The sequence below is a fragment of the Chrysemys picta genome, chromosome 2, assembly GCF_011386835.1.
Source record: "Chrysemys picta bellii isolate R12L10 chromosome 2, ASM1138683v2, whole genome shotgun sequence".
Lineage (NCBI taxonomy): Eukaryota > Metazoa > Chordata > Testudines > Emydidae > Chrysemys > Chrysemys picta.
This window is the reverse complement of record NC_088792.1, coordinates 268,856,226-268,870,111: the sequence shown is the minus strand read 5'-3', so window position 1 is coordinate 268,870,111 and position 13,886 is coordinate 268,856,226. Positions and strand designations below refer to the sequence as shown.

The 13,886-nt window shown below is 42.2% G+C and overlaps 1 protein-coding gene across 6 annotated transcripts in view; it reads left to right on the top strand.

Moving 5' to 3' along the window:
• The window catches only part of ATAD2 (ATPase family AAA domain containing 2), a 101,041-nt gene that overhangs the window by 35,550 nt on the left and 51,605 nt on the right, over window positions 1-13,886 (top strand). For all 6 annotated transcript variants that reach the window (XM_065586089.1, XM_065586090.1, XM_065586091.1 and 3 more), the window contains exons 12-16: window positions 4,232-4,406; window positions 5,313-5,401; window positions 7,382-7,541; window positions 11,228-11,318; window positions 11,872-12,186. In XM_065586089.1, coding sequence (XP_065442161.1) covers window positions 4,232-4,406; window positions 5,313-5,401; window positions 7,382-7,541; window positions 11,228-11,318; window positions 11,872-12,186 — 830 coding nt within the window. The remainder of the gene's footprint in view (window positions 1-4,231; window positions 4,407-5,312; window positions 5,402-7,381; window positions 7,542-11,227; window positions 11,319-11,871; window positions 12,187-13,886) is intronic.

The following is a 13,886-nucleotide window of genomic DNA, read 5'->3' as shown; positions in this document are numbered from 1 at the left end:
TGTGCACATGCCCATGCACTCTCAATCAGAGTCTGCAGAGTAGTGTCTGTGGCCTGCTCTTGTGCAGTGAGCTCTGAACAAGGACATATAGGGAGGTGCTAGCCCACTGCCACTCAATTCCTCCTCAATTGCATGCAGGTCGAGGTAGAAAGGTCAGCTGTCTGCTCTATTCAGCTTCCTGCCTTCACTGTGTGAATTCTTTTGTTTGTTTTAGTAGGTTTTTTTTCATTATTTATTTTCATTCAGTACCTATTTATTTTATATAACACTGTTGTGTTGGTAGAAGAGGGATTTTTTTATTTGCGTCAGAGCACTATTTGTTATGCTCCAGGATTTCAGACCCGTGAGACTTGCCACGGGTCTTTTCCACTCTGTAGTGGACACTCCAGCTGTCTGTAGTGGACACTCCAGCTGCCTGCAGTGTTTGGGGGACTCCCACAACCCTTCTAAATGCAAGGTCTGTCAGGGTTTCAAATACAGGTCCAAGAAGGACGGAGACTAGACTTAAGCTCTTATTAGTGGATCATGCCATAGCTCCAGAAAGGTCCACTTCCCCCCTGTACATCAGCCTCTACAGCTCAGGCTGCCTCAGTGCTAGTTGCTGCCTCATCTGCAACAAACAAAACTCTAAAGAAGAAATATACAACTTTTCTTCATTTCCTTGTTTGGAGAGGTATATCACCCTGTAAGACCCACTGTTGGGAGACCTTTTGTCCCTCTGATGGTAGGAGTTGGTACCACTTTAATACAGGAAAGCAACCTCATTCAGAGATGCCTACCATCAGAACAACTACTGCTGTTGTTAGCACCATCTAATACCTTGCGGCACTGAGAGACACAGGGCTACCATCTGTGCCCTAGTACCAGAATCTCACCATACCTCTGAAAGGGGAGATGATACCACAGTCACTGTGGTACTGCAACAGCCTCTATCTTACCAGATGGTACTGGCCCAAACTTTGTGTGAAGGCTGTCAAAACTCTCTACCTTGTTCCAGGTTCCGTTCTGCACAGGATCTTATTATCTCTGATAAACCTGAGTCACCAGTACTGGAAAGATCCAACAGTGCCACCCTCCCCAGTACCACTATGAAAGCAGCAAGTTGAGACTTGCTTAAGTCTCCAGCCTTCCATACCAGTCAGAACACCCGCACACTTTTAATTTACCTATCCACCCCCCCACAAGCATTTCCTATGCTTCATAATAGGGACAGATCACTATCGAAATCAAATTCTCCCCTTTGGACTCTCCGTGTCCCAAGGGTGTTTAGAGATTCTCTCAGTGGTAGTGGACCGCTCCATCAGGGGAAATGTCAGTGTTTCCATATTTGAATGACTGGCTTCGCTGGGTGTGGTCACCACAAGAAGTTCAGTCGACAGCATCCAGAGCATTAATGCTATTCCAATTTCTGGGCCTCTATCAACCTCAAAAAATCTATATAAACTCCAGTACACAGAATATACTTCATAGCAGCTACTCTTGATTCCACAGCAGCAGGAGCTAGCCTACCCAAGAAAAGATTCTCCACCCTATCCACACTAATCTCAACATTAGAGTGCAGTCCACTAACAACAATGAGGATTTGTCTACAGACTTTGGCCACATGTTGCCCACCATGTATGTGTTTCCCCACACAAGGATGCACTTCAAATGCCTCCAGATATGGCTAAGAACAATATATATCCTAAATAGACACAGCGTCTCCAAATGTGTGTCAGTATCTCAGAAGGTAATAGACTCTCTTACATGGTGAAGAACCTATGGAGGGTCTGCATTAGAACCCCATTATTTCATCCAGCACTGTTGAAGACCCTCACAACAGATGTCTCTGTTACGATGGGGAACTCGCCTACAGACAGCGACAGCACAAGGCAAATGGTTGACACAGGAATCGACGCTCCATGTCAGTATTCTGGAATGGAGACCAATATGATATGCATGCCAACGCTTCCTTTAAGCCATGCAAGGAGCAAGACCCCAGTCCTTATGTTACAGAGGTGCTAAGGCTGTGGAACTGGTGCATTTCCCATCAGAAATATCATCTGTCTGTCTACTAGGCCTCCAGAATACAATTGCAAACTCCCTGAGTAGACACTTCTGGCAAGGTCATGAATGGGGGATCAGAGACTGGCATCTGCCAGATGTGGGGTATAGTAGGAGTGAAATGTCACCCATTCTGCTCCAAGGGAGGTCATTGTTGCAACTCTCTCAGGCATGGCCTGATAACACCATGTCCCTATATCCTTCTTTATGCTTGCCCACCTGTACTGTTGATCCTCAAGACCCTTCTCAAGATAGCTCTCATTCCTTCACGGCATATCTTTCTATCGCGTAGTTGGCCAAGACAGGTATGGTAGTCAAACCTCCTGAATTTCATGGAGGCATAACCCCTCAGACATCTTATCAACAAGGACCTCCTGATACAGAACTCGGGAACCCTCACCCATTCCAACCCCTCCTCTCTGAATATGAGGGTATGGCCCCTCAATGGTTCTCAAGCATGGAATTAACCTGTTTTGGATTGAGTTCAGTCAGTTCTTTTATCCAACAGGAATCCCGGTACTTGCAAAACCTACCTCCAAAGGTGGAAACGCTTCCAATCCTGGTGCTCCCTCCATTGTCTCGAGCTTCATGAGTCCTGCTTTCTAAGATCCTGGACTGCCTATTAGAATTAAAAACACAGGGTTTCTCAATGAACTCTCAGGATACATGTGACCGCCCTCACAGCCTTCCACTCACTCATCCAAGGCTTCTCAGTTTTTCCCCACCCTACAACAGCCAGATTTCTCAAGGGCCTATGCAACTTGTTTCCTCCTGTTCGAGTCCAGTGGGACCTCAACCTCATTCTAAATACCCTAAGGAAACCCCCATTCAAAGCAATGGTGGCCTGCAACCCTCTTCCACCATGTCCTCAAAACTTAATTCCTGACTGCTATCACCTCAGTGAGACAGATGGGGGAGCTTGGGGCACTCCTGACAGACCCACCATATACCACTTTCTACAAAGACAATTATGCTATGTCCTCTTTCTTTCTTTTTCTTTCTTTCTTTCAAAGTCTCCTTGAAACCTGACATTAACCAGGAGAGTTTTCTACCCAAAACTTCATGTACCCAGAGAAAAATAAAAGTTTTTGTGCGCTAGATGTCAGAAGTGCCCTTGCCTTCTATCTATACAGGACTAAACCATTCCGGGCATCTCTCAGGCTATTTGTATCAAGTGCAGATAGGATGAAGGGCCAACAGATTTCAATGCAAAGAGTGTCTAGGTGGGTTTCATATTGCATCTTGACTTGTTATGAAAATGCTGGGGAGCATCTTCTCACAGAGTAACAGCACGTTCCACCAGAGCTCTAGTCCACATCTTTAACTCTACTGAAGGACGTGGCCACAGCAGAAATCTGCAGTTCTGGTAATTGGTCTTCTATCCATATATTTGCTAAACATTACACTATTGTACCTGCTTCCAGAGATGATGCTGCCTTTGGCGATGCAGTCTTTCAAACGGTCATGGACTTACACCATCAGCACACACCTTCTCATTAAGTTACTCCTTGGGAGTCTACTGTGGTGGAGCACCCATAGGGACATATACAAGAAATAGTAGAGATTACTTAGCTTACAGTAACTTGAGTTCTTAAAGATGTTTTGTCCCTATGTTGCTCCACTTGCCATCCTCCTTTCCTTGTGTTACGGAGTTCTGGCTTCATAGTTGAGAAGGAACTGAGTGGCAGCAAGCTAGGTCCTCCCTATGTGCCCTCATGCAGAGCACCAGGTGCTGTTCTGCAAAGGTATGGGTACACAGATGCTACTTTGCAGTCTCCATTGAGAGCACACATCCTACGGTCTGGACAAAACATCTCAAAGAATTCAAGTTGTCAGGTAACTAACCTCTCCTTCTCTCCATTCAGTGAAATTCTATGGCCTTTACTATGCAGGAGATTAGACTTAGATGGTCATAGTAATCCCTTCAAGCCTTTAAATCTGTGTATCTAACAAAATACATGAATATATTTTTGTTAAATAAAATTGTATATATGTATATCAAATTTGTACATATATTTTTATTTTTAATCTGTTATGCCTTCTTCTCTTCTCCCCCCCTCCCCCACCTCTCCCCCCATCAACCTTCATATATTGCTGTTTTGTTGTCTTACACCTCAAGCTCTTGGGAACAGTTTCTGTTCTTTCTAACGTATCACAACTGAAACATGGGAACTCTTGTATTTTACAGGGGCTGTCTATTCTACGGTCCACCTGGTACTGGAAAAACGCTTGTTGCTAGGGCACTTGCTAATGAGTGCAGTCAGGGTGATAGAAGAGTAGCCTTCTTTATGAGAAAAGGTGCTGATTGCCTCAGTAAATGGGTGGGAGAATCTGAACGACAGCTTCGTTTATTATTTGATCAGGTAATATTAGAATTAGACTACATACTTTTATTATATGTGGAGCTGGTATTGACATCTGTAGTTAAGGTTGCCAAACACTTTCTATTATAAGGCTCTGTTTTCATTTATAATTTTGCAACACTTTAACTCTTGGGGCTGAAATTTTCCATGGTGGTGCCTGTCTGAATTTTTTAGAAGTTCAAGTAAAAATTGTCCAGATGTTTCAGGGAACATGATTAGGGGTAGATGGGGAGGAAATATATTCTTGCCTGTTTTTTTTTTTTTTTTTTAATCTTAAGGGTTTCATTGAGAAGCTTTAGTGCCTCCATGCTTTGGTGAGATTTGGCAGGTGCATGGGGAAAATATAAAAAGGTGCAGAGGAGGGTTGCAGGAGCTGGGATGATATGAATGGGGGAGCAAAGGGAGAAGGACACAGGCTGAGAAAATGTGGTCTGACATGCCAATATCTACTAGGATATGCTTACCTCCAGGACTTGGTGCTGAACCCCAGGAGTCATGTGTGTCTACATTTCTCTCTCATCAGCAAATAGCTGTGAACTGGCAAAGGGTGTCTCATCTGTTCATAGTGGCTGGTCCATCTAGAAAATAACTGCCTACTATTGCTACCAGTTACTCCATTACCTCAAGTGCTGGAGGTTGGTGCTGTAGCTGTAAAGGCCTGAACCTTCCTGATGTCCCATGTGGTGTGGTGTAGGAGGGTCAATATGGTTGTACATGATAGAATTTGTTTTATCAGGGTTTTTTGTTTTGGGGGATTTTTTGAATCTGAAATTACATCCAAGAATGTGTGTGGCATTAATTCTGGCACTTCTTAACTTCTGAGTGCTTAATGTTCTTCTAATGTAGTTTTTTTTGGATGCATTATATTATAGTTTCAATATTCCTGAGTCTGCACTTTCCTTTTAGGCTTATCAGATGCGTCCTTCAATTATTTTCTTTGATGAGATAGATGGTTTGGCTCCTGTACGATCCAGTAGACAAGATCAAATTCACAGGTATTACACTTTTTATATTTTAAAAAAATAGAAGAGTTAAAATCTGCTTGAGCCTTGTAAGAGGGGGAGGCTATAGTGTTAGTAGTCTTTTATTTTTATGTGTATGTATAGGGGGATCAGCATTCAGAGGCCTCTCTAAACTTGAGTAGTAGTAAGTTGCAAGTAATTAGATCTTGTAGTGATACCAAGCTCAGTGTGGTGGTTTAATTTTTTGTAATGTAGTTTCTCTGACACACTCGTATGTTTGTTTGTACAACCCTCCAAATGAAATTATATTTCCAGTCTGTCAGTTTGCTTTCCTTGTGGATTTAACCCTTTTCAAGCAATATCATAATCAGGGCCCCATATATATCCACAGTTGTTGCCCTTTGAACTGCAACATTCTCTTTGAATCTGCCTTATAATTGTGTGGCAATATCCAAAACTTCGTTTTAAAACAGTCTTTAGCCTTTATGGTTGCAATGAAAACCTTCAAATGAGAACCAAATGTGAACCAGTGCAGTTATGTCTGCTGTCTGAGTATGCAGCCTGAAACCATAGCTCTGAGAGAATTGTGACTTGCTTCCATTCATCCGCTTAGGATGTCCTCTTTTTAAAGTCTAAAAACCATCAAGTTAATTTACTTTGCCATTGGTGTATTTTGTGATAGGGTGAAGTTACTGTCAGAGCTTGCTGAGGTAGAGTTATAAGAAGTTCAGTCCTACACCCCCCACATCTGAAGTTGCATGCCCCCAGATCCAAAAGAGGTGGTGTATTTTCACCATAGCACTGAGAATCAGCTGCCTACTGGTTGCTTTTAAAAAAACTAAAACAAAAAAACCCACCACCATGGCCTAGTCTGCACTAGCATTCTACTTTAGTATAGCTACATCTCTCGGGGTGTGAAAAATCCTCACCCCTTAGACATGTAGCCGTAACTACCTAACACCTCATATAAATAGCACTAGGAAGACTTATTCCGCTTACCTAGCTACCACCTCGCTTGGAGGTGGATTACCTACCCTGATGGGAGAATCGCTCCTGTTAGCATAGGTAGTTTCTACACTGAAGCGCTACAGCTTTTTAACTGTAAACTAGCCCCAGGTCTTCTGGGGTGCCAAAAGCTCCAGCTGTCAACACCTCTCGCTTTCCTGCAACAACTTTACCATTTGGCACTTTTAATACAGAAATTGGCAATCCATTGAAACTTTGGGCCAGTATAAAAATGAATAACATTAAAAAATAACTATGGATGACATACAGGCCAGCACAGCAATAAATGGAAGAGAGCTTGGAGAGGGGTATTTGCATAACTTGGGATTCCCTGCTGTATAAGTATCAGAGGGGTAGCCATGTTAGTCTGGATCTGTAAAAAGCAACAGAGTCCTGTGGCACCTTATAGACTAACAGATGTGTTGGAGCATAAGCTTTTGTGGGTGAATACCCACTTCGTCAGACGCATGGGACACAAGCGTCTGACGAAGTAGGTATTCACCCACAAAAGCTTATGCTCCAACACATCTGTTAGTCTATAAGGTGCCACAGGACTCTTTCCTGCTGTACAAGTTAGGCTTGACCAAAGTATACTTATTACAAGTAATACTATTGTTTGTATTGAGTAATGCCTAGAGGCCCTATTCATATTGTGCTAGGTTCTGTACAGACATGCCCTCTTTGGGGTGGGCATCATATTGTTACTTAGATTGCAAGTAAAATCTTTGCTTTTTGAATCCAAAAGGTAAACTAAGGCTTGTTCAAGACTTGATTCTATCATGGTGTGTTTTTGGTCTTTGTTTGCTTATCTCGGGGGGGCGAGGGGGGGGGGGGGAAATGTTCTGCACAGAACATCATAAAAGACTCTTGACTGAACACTTTTACTAACCAAAAAATAATTCCAGCAACAAAAGCTTTTCCTTTCTTAATTGAAACTTGGGAAGAGAGGTTACGCTCAATGTAACATAGGCTTAGTTAACTGAGTGAATAAAAGCATTTCTCTATCAGTTCTATTGTATCTACGCTACTGGCACTTATGGATGGCTTGGATAGCAGAGGAGAGATTGTGGTAATCGGAGCTACCAACAGACTGGATTCAATAGATCCTGCTTTACGAAGACCTGGGCGTTTTGACAGAGAATTTCTTTTCACCTTGCCAGATAAAGAGGTAAAATTTTTGATTCAACCCTAACAATAAGGTGTCAAATTATTTCTTTATAGCGTAAGCCAGTGTATTGTGGAGTAATGAAGGATGTTTGGGAATGGTGAAGTTGGGATTCTGTGCTTTACTACTTGAGTGATAAAGAGGTAATATATTGTTTCTTGTAGAGTGTAGGTAGGATACTGAAAACACCACTTGTACAAAACCCTTTAATTGACCATCAATTTTGTAACACTAGTTCCACTCTGATCATGCAGAAAAGTTGAATGTCACCAAATAATGACACTTAATGATGCAATTACAGTGGCCTTCAATTAGCAGTAAAATATGGCAGTGTATATAGTAGAGAGAACTTGGAAATGAGAGAATGCTATATGTGACAGATAACTACATTTAATTATGAGCCACCCTTGGATTAACATTTTAAATGTGCTCCAACTTACTTAAAACTTCTGATTGTTAGCCCGGCTCAAAGTTGCATTTGTGAAAATTTAATTTGTGTTATTTACATCTGGGTGGTGGGCAACCCTGCTAGACTCATTTTAATCTGAAGTTTGTGTTTTGATATGGATATCAGTTCTGCTGTTTTGAGGTTTTTGGGTGTGTGTGTGTGTTTGTGTTTTAAATCCCCATCTAGTAATGTATTTAAACAAACGTTTATCTTTTAAGTGTGTGAATAGTCACATGGTGAAGTTGGGCGCAGTGCTTAAAGTGCTACGATGTACCACTGCCTAAAACATTTGAATTCATCATTAACATTCTGTGGTTAGGCTTGGCAGCATTTTATTGTAATTGATGTGTGTCAGTAAAAAATATTGACTGGTAAGTCAGTGGGAGTGCAACCTCCCCCGACCCTCCTTGCACCTGCAGAAATCTAGTGTCAGTGGCCGTGCAGCAGTACAGAGAGCCCACTGCAGCTCCATTGTCACAGCCACACTCCCATGGCAGCAGGGCTGCAGAGGGCTTCTTGCACAGCTGGTGACACAGTCCCTGCAGGCGGAAGGTGCAGGGAAGGCTGCTGTCTTGGTGTGGCAGAGCAGAGACACCCTGGCCAGGAGAACGAGCCTCCAGCCACACAGGGGAGGCCACCCCACTGCTGAATGGCTCTGTCCCCAGCTGTGTTCCTAGCCAAGAGCCATTCAGCAGTGGGGTGGCCTCCCCTGAAGCTGGGGATTTGTCTTCCTCCTGACAGCCCTGGCCCTGGGTCTCTGCTCTGTCCCACCAGGATCGCAGCCTTTCTCTCACCTGCAGGAATTAGGTGTCACCAACCCCATAGCCATGCAAAGAACCCTCTGCAGCTCAACTGTTGTGGCTCCACTCACTCACCAGCCAGTATTGTGGGGGACGTCCCCTGGTGGGAATGGTTCATTAGCACCCCACAGCTGAATGATCATCCTCCTCCTTTCAGTCCTGGCCTGTAGTTTCTGCTTCCACTGTACCTTGGGCTCCATGTCCATGCATGCAGCCACCTGCAGGCCCACTGGCAGTGCTTGGTGTTCCTGCAGCCATGCTGTCAGCAGTGTTCTAACCCTAACCTTACTCCTCTATAATTTCTAGCTACTGTAAAACACTTAAATATTAAGGATATTGTTTTTTTTATTTTTATTTTTAATCCTGGTACCTAGTGACAGATATTTCTAATCATACTAAAATAATTGAAACCCAAGGAAAGAGGTGCAGGTTAGCTCAGATTCAACACCGAATATGATTAGGTTACCTATTTGGCATTATTGGATTGAAGTTGTCTAGTGTAATAGTCATTTTTGTTGGTAGATTCTCAGTGCTTGTTCTCTTACATACTTGAACTGGGCTGTGGCAAACATTCAAATTCAGCTGGGATGAAGAGCTTTAAATTTTGTTCCATTTTGTTGAAAATGTTCCTGCTGTTTAATCAAAAGTATGAGTTGAAATATTAGATATTAATAACTCAGAATAGCTAGTCCTTCTCCTTGATGTCAAAAACATTAAGCTGAGGGTCTTCTGTTTCATATAAAATAAAAATTAAGGAAATGGATTTTTTTCCCATGAAAGCTTATGCCCAAATAAATCTGTTAATCTTTAAGGTGCCACCAGACTCCTTGTTGGTTTTTGTAGATACAGACTAACACGGCTACCCCCTGATAATATAATAGATTTGGGAATAGCCTAACACTGTAGAAGTAGATGGCTAGGTCCAAAGATCTATAATCCAGATTTTCCCCTCCATATGCTGCAAAAGAATGAAAGGCCTGAAGGTTCTTGTCCTAATTGTACGTCAGTCTCACAGACTTACAGACCCCATACTAACCTAGAGCAAGGCATGGGACAGTACTGGGCAAGGGAGGCCACATTCCTTAGCAGCTGCCAAGCATGCTGCAGTTGGAGGGACAGTTTAAAAGGGCATTGGGAGCCCAGACGCAAGGGGGGAAAGAGCTACAGGCTGTACCAGGAAGTGAGGCTGACACTGCGAACTGTTGGGAAGAGTGACTACAGCATTAGTAAGGCCACTGTGGAAGCAGTGATCCATATTCTCCACCCCATTTTGCAGTTGGGAACACAAGAGAGGCCTCAAAGGAGGAGACATTGTTCCCTGGTGGACTGTGCTGATACTGTACTGCTAAGGCTGGGACCATGTCCCAGACAGAGGAGCCACAGCCCAGTAGGAAGTGATCCGTAAGGCAGTGTAACTTGGGGAGGACCAAGTGGTCCAGACAGTGCACCACTCCTTTAGGACCCTGGGTTGGGACCCTGTAGCAGGGTGGTTATCCCGCTCCTGCCCTGAAGGGCTTAAAATAGTCCTGGGAGAGGGCTGTGGCAGAGGAAAAGCTGGGCTGATTGCAGAGAGAAGGGGGAGGGATAGCTCAGTGGTTTGAGCATTGGACTGCTAAACCCAGGGTTGTGAGTTCAATCCTTGAGGGGGCCACTTAGGGATCTGGGGCAAAATCAGTAATTGGTCCTGCTAGTGAAGACAGGGGGCTGGACTCGATGACCTTTTGGGGTCCCTTCCAGTTCTATGAGATGGGTATATCTCCATATATTATTATTATCTTGAATTTGTGATTCTATAAATTTTGGGAAATTTTCCTTAGGGAAAATATATCGTTACCAACCTGAGCTAGAAGTGGAGAGAATTCTTCCAAGATCATTAGGCTTAAACTTAAGAGAACTCACTTTTTGTCCTGGGAGCTTTCAGTGGCTTTCCTTGTTAAAAGGAACACCTGAAAAGAAGTGTGTCCAATTTAAGAAGCATCTAAAACCTTAAATTTGTTGAAAGCAGCAGTCACTATTTTAGGCCTTGGCTACACTTACCCGCTAGTTCGACGGCTGGAAATCGAACTTCTGGGTTCGACTTATCGCGTCTAGTCTGGACGCGATGAGTCGAACCCGGAAGTGCTCGCCGTCGAGTGCGGTACTCCAGCTCGGCGAGAGGAGTACCGCGGAGTCGACGGGGGAGCCTGCCTGCCGAGTGTGGACCAAGGTAAGTTCGAACTAAGGTACTTCGACTTCAGCTACGTTATTCGCGTAGCTGAAGTTGCGTACCTTAGTTCGAATTAGGGGGGTAGTGTAGACCAAGCCTTAGGCAAGTAAATTCTAGTAATATATCAACATTTCCTTTTTAAGAAGAGGTGCTTATATTGTCATCTACTTTAAACTAAAGATTTTTACAGGAAAAACAGGATGTGCTCTTTTTTTAAAAAAGTCTTTATTTCTAGGCTAGAAAAGAGATTCTCAAGATTCACACGAGAGACTGGACCCCTAAGCCATTGGACACGTTTCTTGAAGAGTTAGCAGAAAAATGTGTTGGTAAGATTAAGAACCAAAAGAGTTATCAGAGAATACAAGTGACTAACTTCTAGGTTAGCACATATAAAAATAACAATTTTCATCTAAAAGCTTAATACTAAGATTATTTAATTAAAATACTTATTTTTCTTTGGTTTTTCATCCACTAATTGTTAGGGTTTTCTTTTATATGAAGATAGACATTTATTTTTAACAAAACTCACACTTTCACCATTCTTCTGGCAAAGAGGGCTGGATGCAGTTCTCTTTTAGAAGTCCATCTAGGCCACTAAGAACCCAATCTTGTAATGAGTCTGCTCAGGGCCCCACTTACCTCAGTGGGGCTTTGCACAGGCAGAGAAGACCACCAGCAGAGTAGTTGGGCAGATAGCAGAATGAGGCATTTCCTACCTATATCCCTTCCTTTTTTCCCCAGAAGGTCGAGACAGTTGTCTCTGTTAGGCTTCATCTCCTGCTGGGCCAGATAGTTACATACTCTAGCTTTTGTATATGCTGCTTCTTGACCTTTTTTGGTTGTCTGAGACCGAACTAAATTTCACTTATTTGTTCATAGGATATTGTGGTGCAGATATTAAGTCCATATGTTCTGAAGCTGCTTTGTGTGCTTTGCGCCGACGTTATCCTCAGATATACACTAGCAGTGAGAAGTTGCAGTTGGATATCTCTTCTATTAAAATAACAGCTAAGGATTTTGTTGTGGCTATGCAGAAGACTATACCAGCTTCTCAAAGAGCTGTGACTTCACCTGGCCAAGCACTCTCAGCCATTTCGAAACCACTGCTTGAAAAAACACTTCACAGAATTCTAGGAGCCTTACAAAGAGTGTTTCCACACGTGGAGCTTGGATTAAAAAAAGGACAAAAGACAGGTAAAACGCTCCTTTATTATTATTTTATTAATTTATTTTGAATTCTTGCATATCTCTGTCAAGGTAAAGGCTTTTCTTTAATTTGTGACATTAACACATTAAATCTATTTACATTTCCCAATTTTTGTGTGTGTGTGTGTGTGTGTGTGTAGACTTTTGGACAGTAGAACTTTGGTTATTTGTGGGGGCTGAGTCTTCCATGGTTCTGTGACTGTGGAATCTACCCCAGATACAGAATTTTGTTGAAAGAAATTTAGCCTTAACTTCATACCTTACATTTACAAGAACATCCCATATGTAAAATAGTGCATACAGTAGAACCTCAGAGTTATGAACACCAGAGTTATGAACTGACCAGTCAAACACACACCTCATTTGAAACCAGATGTACATAATCAGGCAGCAACAGAGACGGAAAAAAAAACCCAACCAAATACAGTACAGTACTGTGTTAAACTTAAACTACTAAAAAAAAATAAAGGGAAAGCTGCAGAAGAAAAATACTTAGTAAAGTTTCAAAGTGGCCTTAAGTCAATGTTCAGTTGTAAACTTTTGAAAGAACAACCATAACATTTTGTTCAGAGTTATGAAGAACCTCCACTACTGAGGTGTTTATAACTGAGGTTCTACTGAAATTGTATTCCTTTGTCCTGAGATATCATGAAATAACAGATCTGAGAGGTATGAACCACACTCATTCATCTCAGTGTGGTAATGCTAACGCCCAGAACATGGGAATTGTCATATTGGAGCAGACCTTGATTCATCTACTATAGTAGCTTGTCTCCAAAAATGGCCATCACCAGATTCTTCAGAGAAGGTGCAAGAAACCCCCCAGTAGGCAGATGTGGAATAATCTAGATGCCCGGTAAAGTCTCCTCATAATCCCTAATAGGTAGGGATTGGTTGCAAAACATAAAGTATGAGGATTTTATGTCCCTCCCCAAACCTTTTTAACATTAACTGTTATAATTCTGGAAATTCTGCTTTATACATAAACATCCAATCCCTCTCTGAACAACTTCAAAACTTTGTCTTTACTGAGAATTAATAGTCCTGATTTCAGTCATGACTAGCAATCATTGTATCGTGATGTGTACAAACCTCTGCCCACCAGCGGTTAAGGAAGAGGAAATTCATTCCTTCCAACTGCCATATATCCAGCTCCTCTTCTGCCCTTTTCTGAAGCTAAAGTCTCCAGTTTTCCGCTTGACAACATATACGCTGCACTTGCATATGAGCATACAGAATTGTGCATTTGAAAATTTGAAAAAAGCATAAAGTAAACTGTAAAACACTTAACAATTAAGATTTATATCTAATTTAATTATTACTCTACAACTTGCATTCAGAGCTATTCTAAGAAACATCACTCTCCTGCAGAATTAGAGTTCATGTTATGCAGAGTGCACAGGGTCTACTTGTCTTCTAGTATAATGGCTCTTTTCAGGCATAGAAACAATGGAATTTTTGCCCTGAGGAATTTCATAATCCAATTTATAAATGTATTTAGTATTTGCACTGTAAGTGGCAATCCTTCACAGTCTAACAGCTATATGTTATTTGTACTTTTATATATTTAGTCTGGGAACATGATGTAGTAAAATCTCATTCCTTGGGCAAATTAATGATCAAAAAGTAAGAGAGGTGACATTTAATTTGTAAAAACACACAGAATTTTAATTTCAGTTGTCACCCTC